Source organism: Xenopus laevis, chromosome 4S, assembly GCF_017654675.1.
Source record: "Xenopus laevis strain J_2021 chromosome 4S, Xenopus_laevis_v10.1, whole genome shotgun sequence".
NCBI classification, from domain to species: domain Eukaryota; kingdom Metazoa; phylum Chordata; class Amphibia; order Anura; family Pipidae; genus Xenopus; species Xenopus laevis.
The window spans coordinates 66,607,014-66,626,676 of NC_054378.1; the positions used below are offsets into that span (position 1 = coordinate 66,607,014).

At 38.3% G+C, this 19,663-nt stretch overlaps 1 protein-coding gene across 12 annotated transcripts in view; it reads right to left on the bottom strand.

The window, feature by feature from the left end:
* LOC108715533 (nuclear factor 1 A-type) overlaps nucleotides 1–18,741 on the bottom strand; it is a 222,718-nt gene extending 203,977 nt beyond the window's left edge. For 3 of the 12 annotated variants that reach the window (XM_018260775.2, XM_018260772.2, XM_041561388.1), the window contains exons 1-2: nucleotides 18,282–18,741; nucleotides 13,282–13,813 (exon numbers count right to left, since the gene is read on the bottom strand). In XM_018260775.2, coding sequence (XP_018116264.1) covers nucleotides 13,282–13,813; nucleotides 18,282–18,308 — 559 coding nt within the window. In that variant the 5' untranslated portion in view covers nucleotides 18,309–18,741. Of the gene's footprint in view, nucleotides 1–13,281; nucleotides 13,814–17,250; nucleotides 17,572–18,281 lie in introns of those variants that run through there. The other 9 variants (XM_018260773.2, XM_018260771.2, XM_041561389.1 and 6 more) reach the window with 9 other exon arrangements.
* Nucleotides 18,742–19,663: the final 922 nt, after the last annotated feature.

Sequence of the window (19,663 nt, forward strand, 5' to 3'; positions counted from 1 at the left end):
GATCCTCATTGGGCTCATTATTTCAAAAAAAGGAAATATAAGCAGATCTAGCTCCAGAATCAAGGACCTGCTAACCTTCCTGTTATGAGGAGAAAGTATACTGCAAAAAAATCACAATCTGAGTAACCTTAGGTCTGATCATTTCCCCCCCCCATCCAATTTCTTGTAAAGACAGTCACGGCTAATCTTCACTTCCACCCATTGATAAATACTATTTTAATAATCCCATAGAAATGAATGGAGAGTGGCAGAATTTCACACTAGTGGACTGTGGTGATCTCTAACTTCCCTCTTTGATAAATATACCCCAAGGACTGCAAATCTTCATTGATACTTTATAAGAAGTGGGACTAAAATCACCTGATGAGATCTACTGCATGCAAAGTTCAACACCCACACAGGGGTACCTACACCAGGTAGAACAATCGCCTCGCCTATACTTCACCTGGCCGATGTTGACAGTGCTACTAGGTGAAGACAGAAGGTACAACAAACACAGTAGAGAGATCTTGACTCAGCAAATAATAAGTAAAGTGATATATGGAGAAAACCAAATGCTTGCTACACATGAGATCAACTGAAGAGATGGTGGGAGCAATAGTAAAAGAATTGCTGCAATTGAAAACAGTTGGCCATGCTCATTAAGATTCAATCATTTGTGAGGTTAACAACTAAACAAATCTTTGCTATGTACAGGGCCAAATTGGGCTGACCTGATTATTTGCCCCCTGAGTCACAATTTGGATCCTAACAGAGGACTAAGGAGTCTCTTCAGGTGAGGACCGTATCAACATGCTGATGCAGTCCTCATCCGTGGCATTTTTAAACCTGCCTGACCGATATTCAGTAGGTATCTGTAGATGGAATAGTGGGAGAAGTGACATCAGAATAGGGTTGCTGGAAAAAAGGAAAGAGCAACCCATCACTGATGTACTCTTACATCCTAAACAATTCAATTCAAGAATGGGAGAGCAAATCAGTGATGGCAGCGGGGATGCAGGAAAGCATGAGCAGAACAATTGCTTGCGAGAATGGTAGAAGAAGTAATGAAAGGGTACCAGAAGGGATAGTGAGGGAACAGGAAAGCACAAAGTGCTAAAAATTCATGCATTTGGTTTAAACAATTGAGAAAGAATAGTTGCTGGTATGTCAGATAACCATTAGTGTATTTCTGTTCCCATGTTTTACAGATAAATGTACAGTGCAGTGACTACAGATGGCCTCATAGTTTGGTTTAATGAGTAAGAAGCCAAGAAGCTACCAGGCACACACTATTCAAGTATTATTTCACTACAGAGATCAGACACTAATGTTGCTTTAAGAGGCAGTCATTTTTAGCCCTTTTACATGGCTCAGCCATGCATTTCTTTCTTCCAACCTCCATTCCCACCATCTGCATCCAACAAACCATCACAGCTGTCCTTTTTCACTCTCAAATACACACACACCCTCTTTTATATTTTCAAACAGTCTCAAATATCAAAAATATGCACTTCGTTTTCTTCACTCCACAAACTTAAATTATTTCATTCAAACCACTAGGCCTTTCTACTTTTAGACTGTAAACTCTTATGAGCAGGACCATCTTTAGTTCTTGAATTGTTTATTGATCAATGGTCTGGAAAACAAACATATTGATTCAGTGTACATTTGTACATTTGTACAATCTCTGCAGAACAACACTTGCCTGCTCTATATTTATGATTTATTGGTAATTTAAATGTCTGATCTAGTATCTTGCAAAGATCAAGATCTACATATGCTGTTGCCTAAATAGTATGGACGCTCCGAATCCACTATTTTGGATTCAGCTGAACCCCTGAATCCTTCACGGAAGATTAGGCCGAATACCGAACTGAATCTGAATAATAATTTGCATATGCAAATTAGGGGTGGGAAGGGGAAAACATTTTTTACTTCCTTGTTTTGTGACAAAAAGTCACGTGATTTCCCTCCAGCCCCTAATTAGCATATGCAAATTAGGATTCAGATTTTGTTCGGCCGGGGCAGAAGGATTCGGCCAAATCCGAATCCTGCTGAAAAAGGCCTAATCCCAAACCGAATCCTGGATTCGGTGCATCCCTACTAAATAGTCAGTGAATTCTTCTTGTAATTCCACAGACATCATGCACACATACATTTTTTGTTAGTTTCTACTCCAAACTAGTCAGATCAAGCCAGTTGGTCAAAATAGTTTGATCAGTGTATTTCAATGGCATGTGATGTGACAAACTGTTTATGCTGTAAGGCAGTAACACATACTGCAATTTTAAATCAACTGTTCTAAAATCCCTGCAATTAAAAGTATCTGATTTAATACTGGAAAACTGTGATCAACTTTAAAAAGAGATCCAACTAATTGCCCTGGAGCCACATACAAATATAATTCTGTTATAGAAGACATTGAATGCATAGAATAAGATGACTATGTAGATTTTCATTCATCCAGGTTATGGTATATCTAGTATAGATATAAAACCAACTGGACTTTCATTGATTACTCAGCAAGTCCAGTTGTTTTAAGATTGACCTATACTAGATATAGAATAAGATGAACCACTGTGGTTTTATAAGATTAACCAAGTTTTGCATTTATTATACAACTCTTTTTATTATCCATCCACTCTTGCAAACTCAGTCACTCAGATTTTATACAGTGTGCTATTCTGACACTTTTGAAGATAAAATTGGACAACTATTAAATATAATCTAGGATAAAAAGTGATAGGTATGGATGATGATTTTTTTTTATTATTTCATCTTCGGTGTACCTTTCTATGGTGGAACCCTTGCACATCAAATAACTTCCTGACATTTCAAAAAATAAAGCATGATAACCAGGAGATTGAACGCGATGAGTGCTACTTTCATACTTTCTAAAACAGATTATCCAACATAATATTTACATTCGCGCATGCCTGAGTTGTACCTGTTACTGCGTCTGCCAAACTATAAACCCCCATGCAGTTTATTCTTGCTGCAAGTGACAGAAGTATTATGTGATTCCATATAATCTTCATGAAATACAGTTTGATCCAACTGGTAAAGGTAAAGATACTTTCCAATTTAAAATCTGATCAGACTGGTCACATGTAAATTGCATTGGATTTGGCATTTGCCCGAAAACGTTTGGAAATTTGTGGTCACACTACATTTCTTAAAGGAGAAGGAAAGGCTAAAATTAAGTAAGCTTTATTAGAAAGGCCTATATAAGTACATCAGTAAACCCTCAAAGTAGTGCTGCTCAGAGTCCTCTGTCAAAAGAAACACCTCATTTCTTTCCTTCTATTGTGTACACATGGGCTTCTGTATCAGACTTCCTGTATTCAGCTTAAACCTTCAGGGCTAGGGCTTGAGCATGCTCAGTTTGCTCCTATCCCCCTCAGTCCTCCCCTCCCTGCTGTAATCTGAGCCCAGAGCTATGAGCGAGCAGGCAGAGACTAAGGCAGGATGTGATGTCACACCAAGCCAATATGGCAGCTGCTATCCTAAACAAACAGAGAGCTTATACAACTGTTTACTAAATTATGGTAAAGCATTCTACAGAATAAATATAGTGTTACAGCTTGCATTGTTGTGGCTAATCTATTGGCAACAAACTGCTTCAGTAGCTTTCCTTCTCCTTTAAGGGGTGCAAATGCCATAATAAAACATGCACACCAAAACTAGCCAGATCTGATTTACTCTGAGTACATGGATATACATGAGCCTCACACGAAGTAGAGCTATGTGCGCATATATTCAAGAAAGTATACTCATCATTTTATTATATCATGCTCTACCATTTAACCTGAACAAACCCCTGAGCATCATGCCCGGGGAAACCGACAAGCCCTAAAACCGTTTGTACTCATTTTTAGAACTTGAAATGTGAAAGAAAGCACAATACAAGCATTGCCGTGATGATATTTCCCCAGAAGGCTCCTAACAATAGCGATGTTGTTGGGCAGCAATCAACTACAAAGAGCTCTTTCTCAAAAGTTACTTGAGACTGTCTCTCTCTAACAGAAAAACTGCAATGCTGCTGCCTAAAACAAAATGAGAACTTCATCTTATTTCAACATTAGCTGCGTTCAGGGAATGTCCAGTAGTATGGTATTTGCAGACTACCTGCATGCTTCTATTTATTCTATATTTTTTAAATGTGATTTTTATTGTCGCAAGACTACAGTTGTGTGATTTTAATGTAAATTTTGGGGAGATTTCTATAAACATATTAGTAAAGACTAACCACAGATTTACTGGAAACATTTGCAGGATTATTGAAAGGTAAAAATAACACATTTAGAAGTGCTCTCTAACTTTAATTTCTCTTGTCCTAACAGATTATAAAGTACATTTTTAATAGCTAAAAAAAAGAAAATTTTTGTCCAGACACCTGAAGTTATACATATGCAAGGAATACACCATACCGAAAGCCATTGTCTGCTTGTCATAGCTAATACAAATACACATTATAAATGTATAATGTTACCTGGGAAAGGTGTTTATATTAAAAAAAGGACGTGTCATGTTAGAGAAAGATTTAAGAGCATATACCATTACATTTCTGAAAATGTAACACCTACTGTAAAGTGTTTTAGATGCAAGAGTTTTAGGACTTAGTAGTAGCAAATCACTTACCATAGTCGTTAGCAATAAACTCCATGAGGTAAGTGTTTTAAAGGTCAAATGAATGTAAGAGAGCGACATGCAGACAACAGCTTTAAGTTACACCCAGAGACATTATGGGGCACCCAAAAGATGAGCAATAAAAATCACGTTTGTTCCCATGGGTGTAAATCACCTCAAATAAAATATTTTTTCAATATGGATACATTGAAAAAAGTTTTATATTTCCATGCTATTTACCAGAGAAGTATGTGGTATGTAGTCAGTACATACTAGGGGACACTCTGAAAATAACCTGAGCAGAATTGCAGCTCTGAAGAAAGATTGTTCCTGGTGCTGCAAAATTATTTTGCTAGCTATCCTCTAGACCAGTGATGTCCAACGTCAGTGATTCTGAGGGCTGGAATTTTTCTGGCCTACATGGTGGAGGGCAGATAATGGAAGCCAGTGTTGCCCACTCCCTGTTTTAAACCACACCCATGTTACCTCAAGACCATCTCCACAAATGGTTGGTGCCCATTGCAGAGGTTTCACTTATCACTCATATGTGAAAAAAGTTAAGTCATATTAAGTCATACAAAACACAGAAAGAAATCACCAGCATTCTGTCTAACTCAAGCTGTGGTGTAGATCAGCTGCTATTAACACCATTGTGCCAGCACTCAGCCTAACCCACATCCTGGAGTTGACTAGCTGCTATAAACGATAAAAAGCTGATAATTTGTACACAAAAAAGAGAAAAATTGCCAAGTTTTAGTACCACACTTTGGCCAAAACATGTAAGCTAACATGCCACGTCAAGGCCCCTCATTGTACGGGAGTCCGACACTATTTATGAGCATTCTAAGTTTGTAGTGCTTTTAAAATCAATCATACCCTTAAATCCATATGCCTCCTCCTCCTCTGTGGTTACACAGTACCCCCCAGCACATGATTAAACACCTTAGGGTGCCCTAACAATAATTTTCAAATGCTAACAAACCCCCAGAACAAACCCTACCAGGCTAATGTTCCACAGGCAGAGCAGGGCACACACAGGGAGCATAGGGCAGGTAGAGTATGGCACACACAGGGAGCATTGGGCAGACAGATTAAGGCACACACAGGGAGCATAGGGCAGGCAGAGTATGGCACACACAGGGAGCATAGGGCAGACAGAGTAAAGCACACACATGGAGCATAGGGCAGGCAGAGTATGGCACACACAGGGAGCATAGGGCAGGCAGAGTATGGCACACACAGGGAGCATAGGGCAGGCAAAGTTTGGCACACACAGGGAGCATAGAGCAGGCAGAATACAGACAGGGAAACCTATCAGGATCACTCTAAGATGTACTACATACAGTAATACAGTGCTGGTGCCCCTTCAGCAGTTTGTATAAGAGTTTCAGTCTGGGTCTCAGGTGTGAACAATACATGCCCTTTAAACAATTAATTATACTAAATTCTGCTTGCTTTCATGACAATTAAACAAACCGTTTTTACCAGAAACACATAACATTTGTCATAGTAAGGGCATGAGCATGAGAGCATAGACAGCTTCCACGGACGCTTTATTTTACTTTACTTGCAAAAAAAATCCAGACAACTATATTTGACCACATCTTAAAGAATGATGGCAGGAATTACAAGTGTACTTATGTATTTGTGACAAATTCCTTTTAAAGAGTATTATTTTTTATATTTGAAACTAAATGAAAAAAAAACATTAAATCCCAGTGTAATCTGCAATAATTTAGAACAGGGCAAAACAAAGTGAGCTGGCCCTGCTGCCTAATATTTCACACCTGTTTGCTATCTTTTCATATATAAAAAGGGTATAATTCCTGAAACCCAAGGGTCAGGTGGGATTGGGTCGGCACAACACTTTTCTAGTGGAGTATCCACAATGTAAGCATGCCCTAGTCTTATGGCATCAGTCTGTTGCCTTTAATTTTTATAGCCGCATCTGGCCCCTCCAGGAACTTCAGCAATGGGTATTTTCAGTGTGCGTACACAGCAGTGAAAATAAGTATTGAACAGTAAATATATTCCTAATGGGGATATTGACCTGAAATGTACACCAGATGTTGGTAACTACCCAAGTTATCCACACAGACAAAAAGAACTCAAAACAAATAAGTCCATAAATTAAGTTATGTGTGATGAAGTGGAATGGAACAGGGAATAAGATTCAAACAAATGAAGAAAATATGATGCAAAAAGGCATGGAAAGCCAAGAAACCTGCTGAGATCTGACAATATTTAAAAAGCAATCCTGCCCCCTAACAGTGCAAATAAGTATCAGATGGTTTAGTACTTATTGATGGCCTATAAAAAGGTTTCTCATTACCAAAGTATCGCACAAGAAGCATCTCATGATGGGTAAAAGCAAACAGACTGTCTCAACCTTACTGTTGCAAAACATACTGGTGGCATTGGTTATAGACATATTTCTAAGCTTCTGAATGGTCCAGTGAGCACTGTTGGGGCCGTAATCCAGAAATGGAGAGAACATAATTTCACTCTTAACCAGCCACGACCAGGTGCTCTTTGCAAGACAGAGGAGTCAAAAGAATAATAAGAACAGTTGTCCAAGAGCCAAACATCACTCATGGAGAGCTTCAGAAAGACTTCGAATTAGCAGGTATGATTGTTTAAAAAAATAAATAAAAAAAACGAGCAAGACTCCACTGCTGAAGAAAAAGCATGTCGAGCCTCATTTAATGTTTGTTGCACAACATTTGGACAAGCCAAGGAAAATCTGTGTGAATATAGTCTGATGAGACCAACATTGAACTCTCTAGATGTCATTGCTTGAATTGAATCCAATTGAAAATCCACTGAAAGAACTAAAGATCAAAGTTCATAGAAGAGGCCCCTGGAACCTTCAAGATTTGAAGGCAGTTTGTGTGGAAGAATGGGCCAAAATTACACCTGAGCAATGCATGCAACTAATTTCTCCATACAGGAACCGTCTTGAAGCTGTCATTACTAACAAAAGCTTTTCTACTAAGTATTAAATAAATTTCAGTAAGCGCGCGGGTACCCACATAAAAAGCGAGTATCCTGCGGAATGAGGGTAGGATTTTCAGGTGCGGGTATAGATGCGATCTGTGGGTTGGGGGTCAGGTTACGGGTCTCATCTAAATTTCTCATCTATATTGTCTATATTTTAGTCCAAATCTTTTTTCTGTCCCCGCCCACTGTTGATGATGTCACTTCAGTTTTGATGGTGGTCAGCAACATCACTTCCTGTTTGATGGTGATCTGCGGGTTGGTTGCGGATAATCAACCAAATAGGCACGTGCACACCCGAGCCCTATGGAGTGCTTACCCCCGGTGCTCGAACCCTAGGAAGTCGGCACTTCCTCAATACATCCAGGAACAAAAGATACAGGTACCGGCACACAGGGCGAATTCAAGCAGCGGACTGGCCCCTTATGTGTTTATTAGTCAGCACAACATTTCGGGGGCAGTTCCCCCTTCATCACGTGATCCTGACGAAGTGGGAACTGCCCCCGAAACGTTGTGCTGACTAATAAACACGTAAGGGGCCAGTCCCCTGCTTGAATTCGCCCTGTGTGCCGGTACCTGTATCTTTTGTTCTTGGTTGTGGATAAGGCATTTGCGGGTCCGGGTCGGGTAGTGGATCATAGTGGGTAAATATGCGGGTTGCGGTGCAGGTCGCTGGCTGCGGGTTGCGGTTTGGGTCCGGTCCGGGTCTTAGAAATTGGTTCCTGTGCCATTCCACTTTACTACACATAACTTAATTTATGGACTTACTTGTTTTGGGTTGTTTGTATGTGTGAATTGGGTTGTTGCCGACATCAGGTGTAAATTTCGTGGCAATAGATTTTCAATTGGATTCAAGTCAGGTGATTGACTGGGCCATTATAGCATTAGAAAAATATAAACAATGCACAATTGTGATCCAGCCTGATTATATTGAAAATCTAAGTTCATTTTTCTAATAAAAGTCACTCACATTGTCAATATGTGCACAAAAGGCAGTCAAAGCTTACACTGCATAATAATTAATAATTAATAATTCTTCTTCGTCATAGAGACCTATGGGCAGTCATTATATATTTAAGGCTGGAACAATCACTGAATTCTGGGGCTTAAAAGCTCCCTGCTTTCCCACTAGAGCTCCTGAGTTAAGGGTAAGTGCGCAGTGGTCTTACTACTCAGTCACACTGGTTGCTGGGGCACTTGATTTTAAATGCACTACAAACTTATAATGCTCACAAATAGTGTAGAACTCACGTACAATTAGGGACCTTGATGTGGCACGTGAGCTTACTTATTTTGGATAAAGTGTGGCACTAACACCTCATTTTTTGTAATAATTATTATTATTAAAGGAAAACCATGCACTGGCAAATTTTCTCTTTACCTACACCTTTTAGCAGCAGAGGAAACTGACATTTATGGCTGAAAAAATTAAAAAAATCTTGAATATCTATTGCTCAAAAGGTTTCACAAAACTGAATTTCTTGCTCCACATTATTAATAATATTAATAACAACTGCAAATTCAAAACATCATTAGAATGTGTCATAATGATCCCCCAAGCCAAATGCGTAATTTCTATCAATTTATGCCAGCATGACCATCTGGGCAATCTGCATATCATGGGCTTGAAAATCATTATGTGATGAAACTGTAGGACTGATGCCAAAATAAAGGTAAAATGTGGCACACCGTGGCAAATATGGTATTAGTTTGACTTCTGTTGAATATGGATGAAGTTGAAATATTGGAATGTAGAATAGACTGTTTGTGTTATGTTGTATTCTGCAGATTTATAAACACTCACGGATGTGTAATCTGGATGCCACTACCTATTGATTAACTTTAATTTCCAGTCTTTGGTGTTTGGAGCGGTTTAGTTATATAGATAGTGACTGTATTTTCACAAAATGAATGTATTTCCTGGAGAAATATTGGAATTATATCATGAAAAAAAGATTATATTGCCCCACCATCAAATTCATACATATGTTTTTAAGAATTGTCCAAGTCTAATTCTATGGGGCAGATTTACTAAGCTCGAGTGAAGGATTCGAATTAAAAAAACGTCGAATTTCGAAGTGTTTTTTGGGCTACTTCGACCATCGAATGGGCTACTTCGACCACTACTTCGACTTCGAATCGAACGATTCGAACTAAAAATCGTTCGACTATTCGACCATTCGATAGTCGAAGTACCGTCTCTTTAAGAAAAACTTCGACCCCCTACTTCGGCAGCTAAAAGCAACCGAAGTCAATGTTAGCCTATGGGGAAGGTCCCCATAGGCTTGCCTGTGATTTTTTGATCGAAGGATATTCCTTCGATCGTTGTATTAAAATCCTTCGAATCGTTCGAATCGAAGGATTTAATCATTCGATCGAACGAATAATCCTTCGATCGATCGATCGCAGGATTTGCGCTAAATCGTTCGACTTCGATATTCGAAGTCGAACGATTTTAGTTCCTAGTCGAATATCGAGGGTTAATTAACCCTCGATATTCGACCCATAGTAAATCTGCCCCCAAATGTTAAATACGACCACCAAAACCCATCTGTGAATCATGCATGTCTTCCTTTCTGCTCTGAAATAAATAAATATGTTAACACTACACTACATGACACTGCTCTGTCATCATTAAGTTTATTTTTCTATGTTTTTTTTTTCAGGATAAAACTACTGAGTAAAGAACGTAAACATTTTGGGGGAAATTAATTTGCATGTCACAATGTAATATTCTTCATTAGGCTTTTATTGCATAGTGAATGTTAATTGCGCATTGCGAACCCTTAACACCTGCTTGAGGGTGCTGTACACTTTAGGAGCTAACGTAACAACTTTTTCATTAAGAAGTTTTATTATATATACTCCACACTATCGCAAACTATACAATTTTGCAATCATTGTACTACTGTGGTGTGAGGGGCAAAGTGTTTGCAAAGGCAAAAATGTTCACTTTATGAACATTTATTCGTATTGCGATGAATTTTGTGTTAGCGACCAATATTACATTTAGTAAAAAAAAATAAGCAGAATTATTCAATCATGTGCAGACACTATCTTGACTACTTTCAGAATATGTGCATTCTTTACATAATCTATTCATATTTGGACCTATTCTTTGGGGTATTAAAACTGCTGTTGAATTAGTTCATACTTTGTCAGTTCCTCCTTGAGCAAAGAACATATGAAATATCAAGCATCACATAATCTTTTACTTGCCACAGTATAAAGCTTAGCATCTAGTATGTGTCTACAGTTATGTCCCAAAGTCACTACAAGTCTCAGTTTACGAAAAATTAAACAAGAAAATGCTTTCTTATTACTTTCATCCTGTTACCTGCCCACATTGACAACATTTGCACCACAGCTGTAAAACTCCATGGCTTTATAGTTGACTGGCTACTAATAATCAAAGGTTAAACTTTATCTACAAGGTCAACTGCTTTGTAGCAAAGGTTATGACCTTAACAACTTAAATATGACCTTGCCACGTGCCTGTTTTAACTACTTATTCTGATACAGATCATTCATTTATGGAAAAGCCATAAATTTGCCTTTTCTGTTGTACTCCCACAAGCAAAAACAGTCTCCTACAATAAACTAAGAAACTGAAAAACGTAAAACCAAATAAATTAGAAAGCATGAAAATTCTACATCTGTTGTTGTTTAAACAGATAGAATTATCCAATTGGTCGGTCTCAAAATTTTGCTTGCACCTTTTAGTCCACCCAAGCATGAAAGTGTTCAAAGTTTCTTATCAAGGGAAATATGTTTGGGTTATTAATTATGAAAACCTCTTTCTCAAATGACTTTTCATACATCTATACAAGTATGGAATCTGTTATCTGGAAGCCCATTATCCAGAAAGCTCTGAATTACAGAAAGGTTGACTCCATTATAATCAAATAATCCACATTTTTTAAAATGACTTCCTTTTTCTCCGTATTAATAAAACAACCCTTATTGGAAGCAAAACCAGCCAATTGGGTTTATTCAATGTTTACATGATTTTCTAGTAGACTTAAGGTATGAAGATCCAAATTACAGAAAGATCCGTTATATATATATCAATAAGAATGCAGACTGGCAGATCAAATCTAGATATATAGTTATTCTGAGATATTTAGCTATAATGATATATATATATATATATACGATAAGAAATATATATATATATATATACTGTAGATAGATAGACAAGGATAGTGTTGCAATTTACAGGCCGCACCACTTTACAATAAGTACAGAAGCCTGTCGTTTAAGTTCTAAAACCAAGAAAAAGACCATCAGATACACCAAATAAAACAGTGTCAAAAGAATGTGAACAGTGAATATTAGTATACAACAAGTATGCATTAATTTGCAACCTCATCTGTATTTTTTTCCAAGACTATTTTTAACTGTTTGTGACACGGCTCTTTATGCAACTTTTAATGCTTTACGTACCTGCCAACATGGATTCTAAGGCAGCAAAATATAAAAATATGTTCATTTGAATGTTTTTAGGTTCCCTGTTTGATCTATTACACACTGAATATACTGGCAACAAGAGGTGCAGCATGTCCCCTCAAAGGGTTAAAAAAAAAGAAAAAGCAATCACAGAGAGTAAACAGTTTCACAAAATGAGGTGCAACAAACTTCCCAGACAGGTCTTGCTTTACAGTTGTATTGAACATGTCTGCTATGGTAGCCAGCATATAACAATAAAAGTATAACAAAATACATTTGGCGCTTAGATATTTTACTAATGTGGCATCACTACAACAGATTAAACCAACATTTTGGATAAAGAGGTGTAACACAAGAAAACAATTTAATTTTACGTAAACAAGGCTCTCCTGCAATTTCTGTGGGGCTCTTGAACTTATGGCTATAAAGACATACTGGTAGTATGTGGCATAGAAGACATAAAAAAAAAAAAACAAAAAACAAAAACAGGACTTACGTAAGCTGTTTATCTGAACAAAGCACCCAAACCTAACGTAAAATATATAGGCGTACATGAGGTTTCTTAGTGATTGGTTTACAACTACCCTGGCATTTAAACTGATAAACAGTCTGTTTACTAGGTGGCCTTTAACATTGCTTGTATGCCCTGACAGAGAAGAAAGATGTTGATGCTCTAGCAATTTATTAAAGTACATGCAGATATTAAATGGCAGCTACTTCCTTTATATTGATTGCAGTTTTTCATTTATTAAACATCTAAATAATAAATCTTACAAGGAGTGCATCAGCCTCCACTTACTGATGTCCTTGTTTCCAGGACATTTATGCATATGTAAGTATATGTGTATCTACGGATAGCTACACACAAATTATAGAGAATATAAACACACATATAGATGTATAATAGAAGAATTGCTTTTTGAGCAAGTTGGCAGTTAGCTCCAAGTAAACTTACCATTGCTAATGTCAGAAAATATGACACTTCAACTCATGGATATGTCAAAATTGCATAATGAACTCATATCAAGTATTTCTGACTTTAATGCAGTTACACTTGGAGCAACAATACTGTGTGAGAAAGTGACATTATGTATTATGCATAGCAATGTAGATAAAAAAAAAATCTAATTTAAGATAACTGGCCACACACTTTTGAACCAGAGAAAGAAACAAACAACAATAAAAACTGATAGTGATACTGAACCTAATGAAAAAGGCACCTACCTGCTGAGTGTACAAAGTACGCCAAGTATAAATCGAGTTCCTTGACCGAAACTCCTATATGGTGGGGCTGTACACACAAACCAGGATTAGAGCACTGTTGAGACTTTACAAGCCGTTCGCCATCAGTACTTTCGAGTGGAATACCTTTAAATAAAATCACCATTACAAGGTCTAGCCTCCAGACTTTGTCTGCTTGACGAAGACAGTCAATTCGTCGCATTTTGCCCTTTTGGTCGGGGTTGGCGAGAACACAACATGCAGGTTTTTTCCCAGTAACTGTGAGCACAAAATCCTCTCGGTACTCTGGCCTAATATCTTTCCTCAATTTTGCCAGGAGTCTGGATGCCCATTTCTGTTTGACCTCAGGTTTTTCACTTAACAATTCATCCTTCACTGCTCTTTCCTCCTCTTTTGACATGCGCTTTTCATGTTTTTTGAAGTATTTTCTTTTTCGGGCTTGAAGGTTGAACCACGTGTAAGAAAATGCACGTACGTGAGGAAGAAGTGCTTCAATGAAGGGATGGAACTCATCCTAATGGATCAAAGAAAGGTATAATGATTTTAGCAACAAAGCACACACAAGAATGCATGTTGTAGTGAAAGGGAAAATTGTTAAATACACATATTGTTTTTATGTTATTATAAAAATTATATAGTTAGATAAAGGTGATGTGGGGACATAGCGTTCATTTATAAAGTTTATAAAAGTGGTGTATTATTTTGCATTTGTCCTGTCCTCTTGTTAGTTGGACACAAAGGCCTTTTTTCCACAGATGCACAAGAATCAATATTTCAGAGTGGAAATCAGAGGCACAGTAAATGCAATGTAAGATGAGTTTACACCCACAAATCGATAGGATAGTAAAACTTTCATGGTTGCTGTAAAAACTACAGCTAACCTTTATTGTGAGGAATCCTGGGAACCATTATCTATAAGTTTCCTATATCTTTCCATTGCTCACATAAAAATTATTTCTTACCTACACGTAGAACATAATTAAATCAACATTTAATTTACACTTGGGCAGAGCCTTAACTAAGTGTAGTCCCATCATGATTGCAGCAGCTAAGACACTGTATATCAAAGAAAAATAGGTGATATGAGAATTGAAAGAAATAAAATTGGGGGGGGGGAGGTAGGATGTACAAGCTATTCAGTACACCAAAGTAGTTGCTATATTAAAGTCTCACAACCTTACAGCCACTTTATTTCTCCGCTCATAAAAAGAAGTGCTTTTTAAAACTGACCATACAAAAACCATAATGCATTTTTAAGATGGTATAGGTAAAACACTCCATACAGCAGCATAGAGAATGATTTCAAGGTTAAACACAAACACCTTGCAAAGAATATCCATACTCTTCAGCACTGGTATTAAAAGCACAAAAAATACTAGGAAAACGTTCTGGATAATACTCTGAGTTATGATATGTACACAAGCATCTTGCATGCTTTTAGTCTGATATTAGTAAGAGTAACTGTTAGTATGTAGTTTCCTTAAAAAAAACTTTTGCAAGATTCCAGACCTGCGGGCTTGGTTGGGTTAAAGAGAAAACGGGTTGGATTAGAAAAATTGAGCTGGAAGAGAAAAGACTAAAAAAAAAATATATATATATATATATATATATATATATATATATATATATATATATATATATATATATATATATATATATATATATATATATATATATATATATATATATATATATATATATATATACATACATACATACACACACATACACACACAAATTCAAGTAAGGCCTAGCAGGCATGTTCCTAAGAAAAACTTTGGCACAGATATATACTTAGAAAAGTCAGACTTATGTTTAATTTTAACCATTCTGTGATCATAGAGTGAATTAGTTAACATTCAAATATGAAATATCATTACGGTGTTTTTAAACAGTATACAAAACAACTTTTCTTTACAAAGCTAGAGTGATTATTTAGGCTTCTCATTAAAAATAGGTATACGGGAATAATTGTATATGTTTTCTGTACTAGGATGAACCCTCTACAAAACAGTAGCATATTTAAGTCAAATAAGCTTAAATACACAGTATTTCTAGGCCTATATTTTCGGTAGTAATTCTGTACTATTTTTAGCTTAAAAAAGGAATGTCATTGTTTGATTTGAATTTTTTGTGTTGCTTATTTGTGTATAGCAAATATCACTTTCTATTTCGAGAGGCAGAGTGTAAGAGAAACATGTTTAATATTTATATCTGCAAGTGAAATAAAAAACTATAAGTTCTAACCTATGCATTAATAATTCAGTACCAGAGACCAGACTACCATGCTCAGTTTCAGACAGCCTTAATAAATACCTGCTCTATCAATTTATGAACAGCTAATAAGACTGTAAAAATCATAATGACCTGTCTTCCATTAGTACTTTATAATTACCTTTTTTATCAATTTTTTTGGCACCAAAGAACAAAATAACTAAAAATGAAAAATAGCACTATTTAATAAAACCCAGTTATTATTTAGTCCAGAATATTCCCAGTTCTTGGACAAAATGGTCATTTTAGTTTATACTTATAACAAAAGTCCTATAATGCATTCATGTTATTTTATTTTAAAATCTGCACTTATGGATAGAAAAAAAGTTAACTGTCGGGTTTTATGTGATCAACTTCATATTTCCTGAGAACGATTAAGTCTTCTATACAAGTTAAAGTTGCTTCAGGACTTAATATGGTAGCAAGTTAGACTCCACACTACTTTATACTGTAAATCTCGGTTTAAAAACTCCAAACAGAGTGAACAGACCTTGTCGCCTACTGCAGCCGTGAAAGCTGTAATCCAAACAATTGTAAATAAAGAAAATGTAAATTAATATTTGTAACTATAGTGATTTTAATCATGATGTATTTTTCAAAACCGTTCCCTTAAAATATATTATGGTTTCAGCTGCAGCTCTCTTTTCCCTTTATATTTACTAGAAGTCCCCTTATATAATGAAACGTTACAAGTTGAATATTGATAGAGTTAAGTAAATTTGATTTAGAACTTTTTTTGTATGAGTCCTTAAAGGCTGGTACCCACATTTTACTAAGTTGCTTTTTAGTTATAAAGGTTTCCTAAAGGAATACTACATGGCTACTTTTGTATATGATTACTTTACATAAATAGCTTTTTGGCATAATTTCTTGCTCAGTGCACTAAGAGAAAGGCTCGCATTATAAATGACTTGCGGTGTAAAAGAAAACGATGTGGTCTATTTATCATGCAAATCTGGGGAAATAAAAATGCACAATTTAAGCCATTGCCAACAGGCCAAATATTCTTTTCACCAGCCTTTCCTTTCCAGAGAAATTTTTCACATGCCCAAAATTAAGATTCAAACTACATAAGCGATTCTGTAATATTTTCGGGCCTACACTAGTCTCCCACTCTAAAAGCTCATTATTTGCTTTATACACAGTCACTTAAAAAATGTTCAAATGCAGCAAAGATAAATATTTAGTAATGTTTTTAATATTCCCACCACCCCCCAAAAAAAGGGCAAAAAGTTAGCTGGTTACATGGCAAAATTACACTTGGCTTTTCTTTATGACACTGGTATACTGCTTTAAAATATTTTATGATTTAAGTGGCGTACAAAAATACTAAAATATGCTGTCATTTCATTTTTAATTATATGTTAGCAAAATGAAGTAATTTGTCCCACACCCCTAACCTAAAGGGTTAAATTGCTGGAGTTCAGTTCTATTGCTCCCTCCAACTCGTTCATTTTTGCAAGGCTACCAAATATCAAAAGAACAAGAAGCAATATGGGCGAGATAAACTCTCAAGACTTGAAGCTGTACAATAAACCAAAGAAGAATATTTAGCCCCAAATAAAACAGGTCTCCATGGGTAAAGGCTGCACAGGCATGTAACTAACCAATTCCCCACAAGTCCCATGTCCCTGGTTATCACCCCACAGCACACGCCTAAAGAAGAAAGAATACTACCACAGATCTGGAGTCGCACAGGGTAATATCTGCTGCTTGGTAAAAAAAGTTGCACGAAGAAGTCATCCCCCTATGTGTGCGGCAGCGACCAGAGGGGGAGAGAGATGGCTATGCACTGCCCAGAGAACAGAGAGACAGCAGCACAGCCAGGACCAGCCCCCACCATACTCACACACACTCAAATACTGACACACACACACAGACAGACACAGGGATCAAATCTCACTTGGGGACAACCACCATAAAATGTATGGTGCCTCAAAACGACCACATACAGTAGAGCACCTAAAACATAGACATATTGTCACAATTACAGCTTATACACAATACACTGGCACTAACAACCTCCAAAAATACACAGCACTCTGCAACAACTCACTAGCACAGCAAGCAATGCTGCAATTCACAAGCGTCACATGCTGGGTGAAAACTCTCAACTGTCACATTTGTTCAATAAAGTTGCAAGTCATATATGTCACATACAATGCTAAAACTCACAAGCGCTACATTTTATCCAGAAGTCACTAACTAACACAGCACTGTAGTGCATATTTAGCAAACTGGCCCCTTATGTGGCAAGCAACCAAAGCTCACATGGTGGCATTCAACTAGAACCTAATGGCACTTATCTGTCACTCCTATGACAAGGTGTCAGTGTGTGTGTGTGTTACACTGTATGCCAAAAAGAAACTTTAGTGGAAAACATTAGTAAACAATGTCAGTGTTTATAACAATGTTTCACTTGAAGAATTGTCTCTTTCCTCCAGTGTTGCCTTCCTTTGCCAGAAGTAACACACCCGTATCCGCCCCAGGGCCCTCACACAGCCCTGCCAAACCCGGCATACAAGTCCTGCCTGCGTTCCCCCAGCTGTTGTGACTACAACTCCCAGCATCCCCCGACAGCCAAAGGATGCACAGAGGCGCTCAGGGCAGCCCCCTAATAACAAGTAGAGGCGCGAGGAGAAATGCAAGCAGTAAAGTTACTTTAGTCCCAGCTCCGCACCCCCAGTCCCACACAGACAGCTGCTTACCTGGGTCAGACAGAGCGGAGAGTACATTCCTGCTGGAGGTGCCCAGAGAATCGGGGGGGATATGTTGGTGGTACAGAGGTGTGTATGGGGGGAAAGGAAGGGGAAGAAAGAGAGAGGGAAAAAAACCAAGCCTGCTTCTTGCTTTCACATTTCCAACTCTGCGAAGTGCAGCCAGCTGAGCCGCTCCATGAGCTGAACTTTAACCCCGCCTAGAGTTCCCCCATACATGTGCAGTACTGTACCCAGGCGTTAAAGGCGCAGCGCCCCTGGCTGTCCCGGGAAAAGCCCTGTATGTGCGCGCCGGAGCGTTGGCCGGTTTAGCTCCCGCAGCCCTCTGTCTCCCTGCCCCCCACCTCCTAATATTCCCCCTTGCTCTGTCTCTTCCTGTGCTGCACTGGCTCTGCCTTGGTACTACACAGTTATAGGCTGGGAGCTTGCTGCAAGCAGGAATAACTTTCCGGATCCTGCAGCTCTCTCTCTCTCACACACACCCAACCCCCACCCCTTGCCCCCTCCGATCGCAAAGTCTAATCCAGTGAAAGGGCTGATTGATAGATGAAATAGCCCATATGATATAGAGGTAAAGGAGGTCTTTTAACTCGCTCTGTCCCGTCTTGGCAGACAGACTTGCAGGATGGGCAGGGGTTAAATGCGAAACTATGCGAGCTCTTTCCGGCACTTGCACCACCATTCCCCTCCCAAACCCAGTCCCTCGGCTTCTTCCCAAATGTTATTTTCACTGCACTTTATTCCTCTAGTATTGAATAGTAACACATGTTGTGGGTCACTGCACATGGCGTTTGTGCAAAGAGCTGCCACTTGAGTCCAGCCCAGTACTGACCCTCAAACAAATCATTCTCTGCTGCTCCACTTTCATTTTGTGCTTATGTAACATTTGTGCGTCTCAGTGTCTCATACAGACTCATGTGCGGCTGGGATTCAGTCACTGATATAGCAAGTCCACCTTTATTTCCTTACGGCTCGTTTCAGACGGAGTCAGAGCAAGTCTTCACGAAACAGACACAGGACTTGTAAAAACTACGATGCTGGCTGACTGCAGGGGGGTGAAGGGGGATGAATCACGGGAGAGAAGGAGCTTGTTACAGAGTCTACATTTCTTGCCATATTACTTTCTGGGAGGGGGGCTACAGAAGGAGAGCAGTTTGTGTGAAATGGAGCTTTAAAAGTTACAAAAGTACCTAGGCTGACTGCAGGGTTGGGGTGATTGCTGCAGGGGAGAGGCAGGCTGCAGGGGGAGGCAGGCTGCAGGGGGGAGGCAGGCTGCAGGGGGGATAGCTGCAAGTGGGTGAGGCTGGTTGCAGGGGGGAGGCTGCAGGAGGGGCAGGCTACAGTGGAGGACTGACTACAGTAGGGGAGATGGC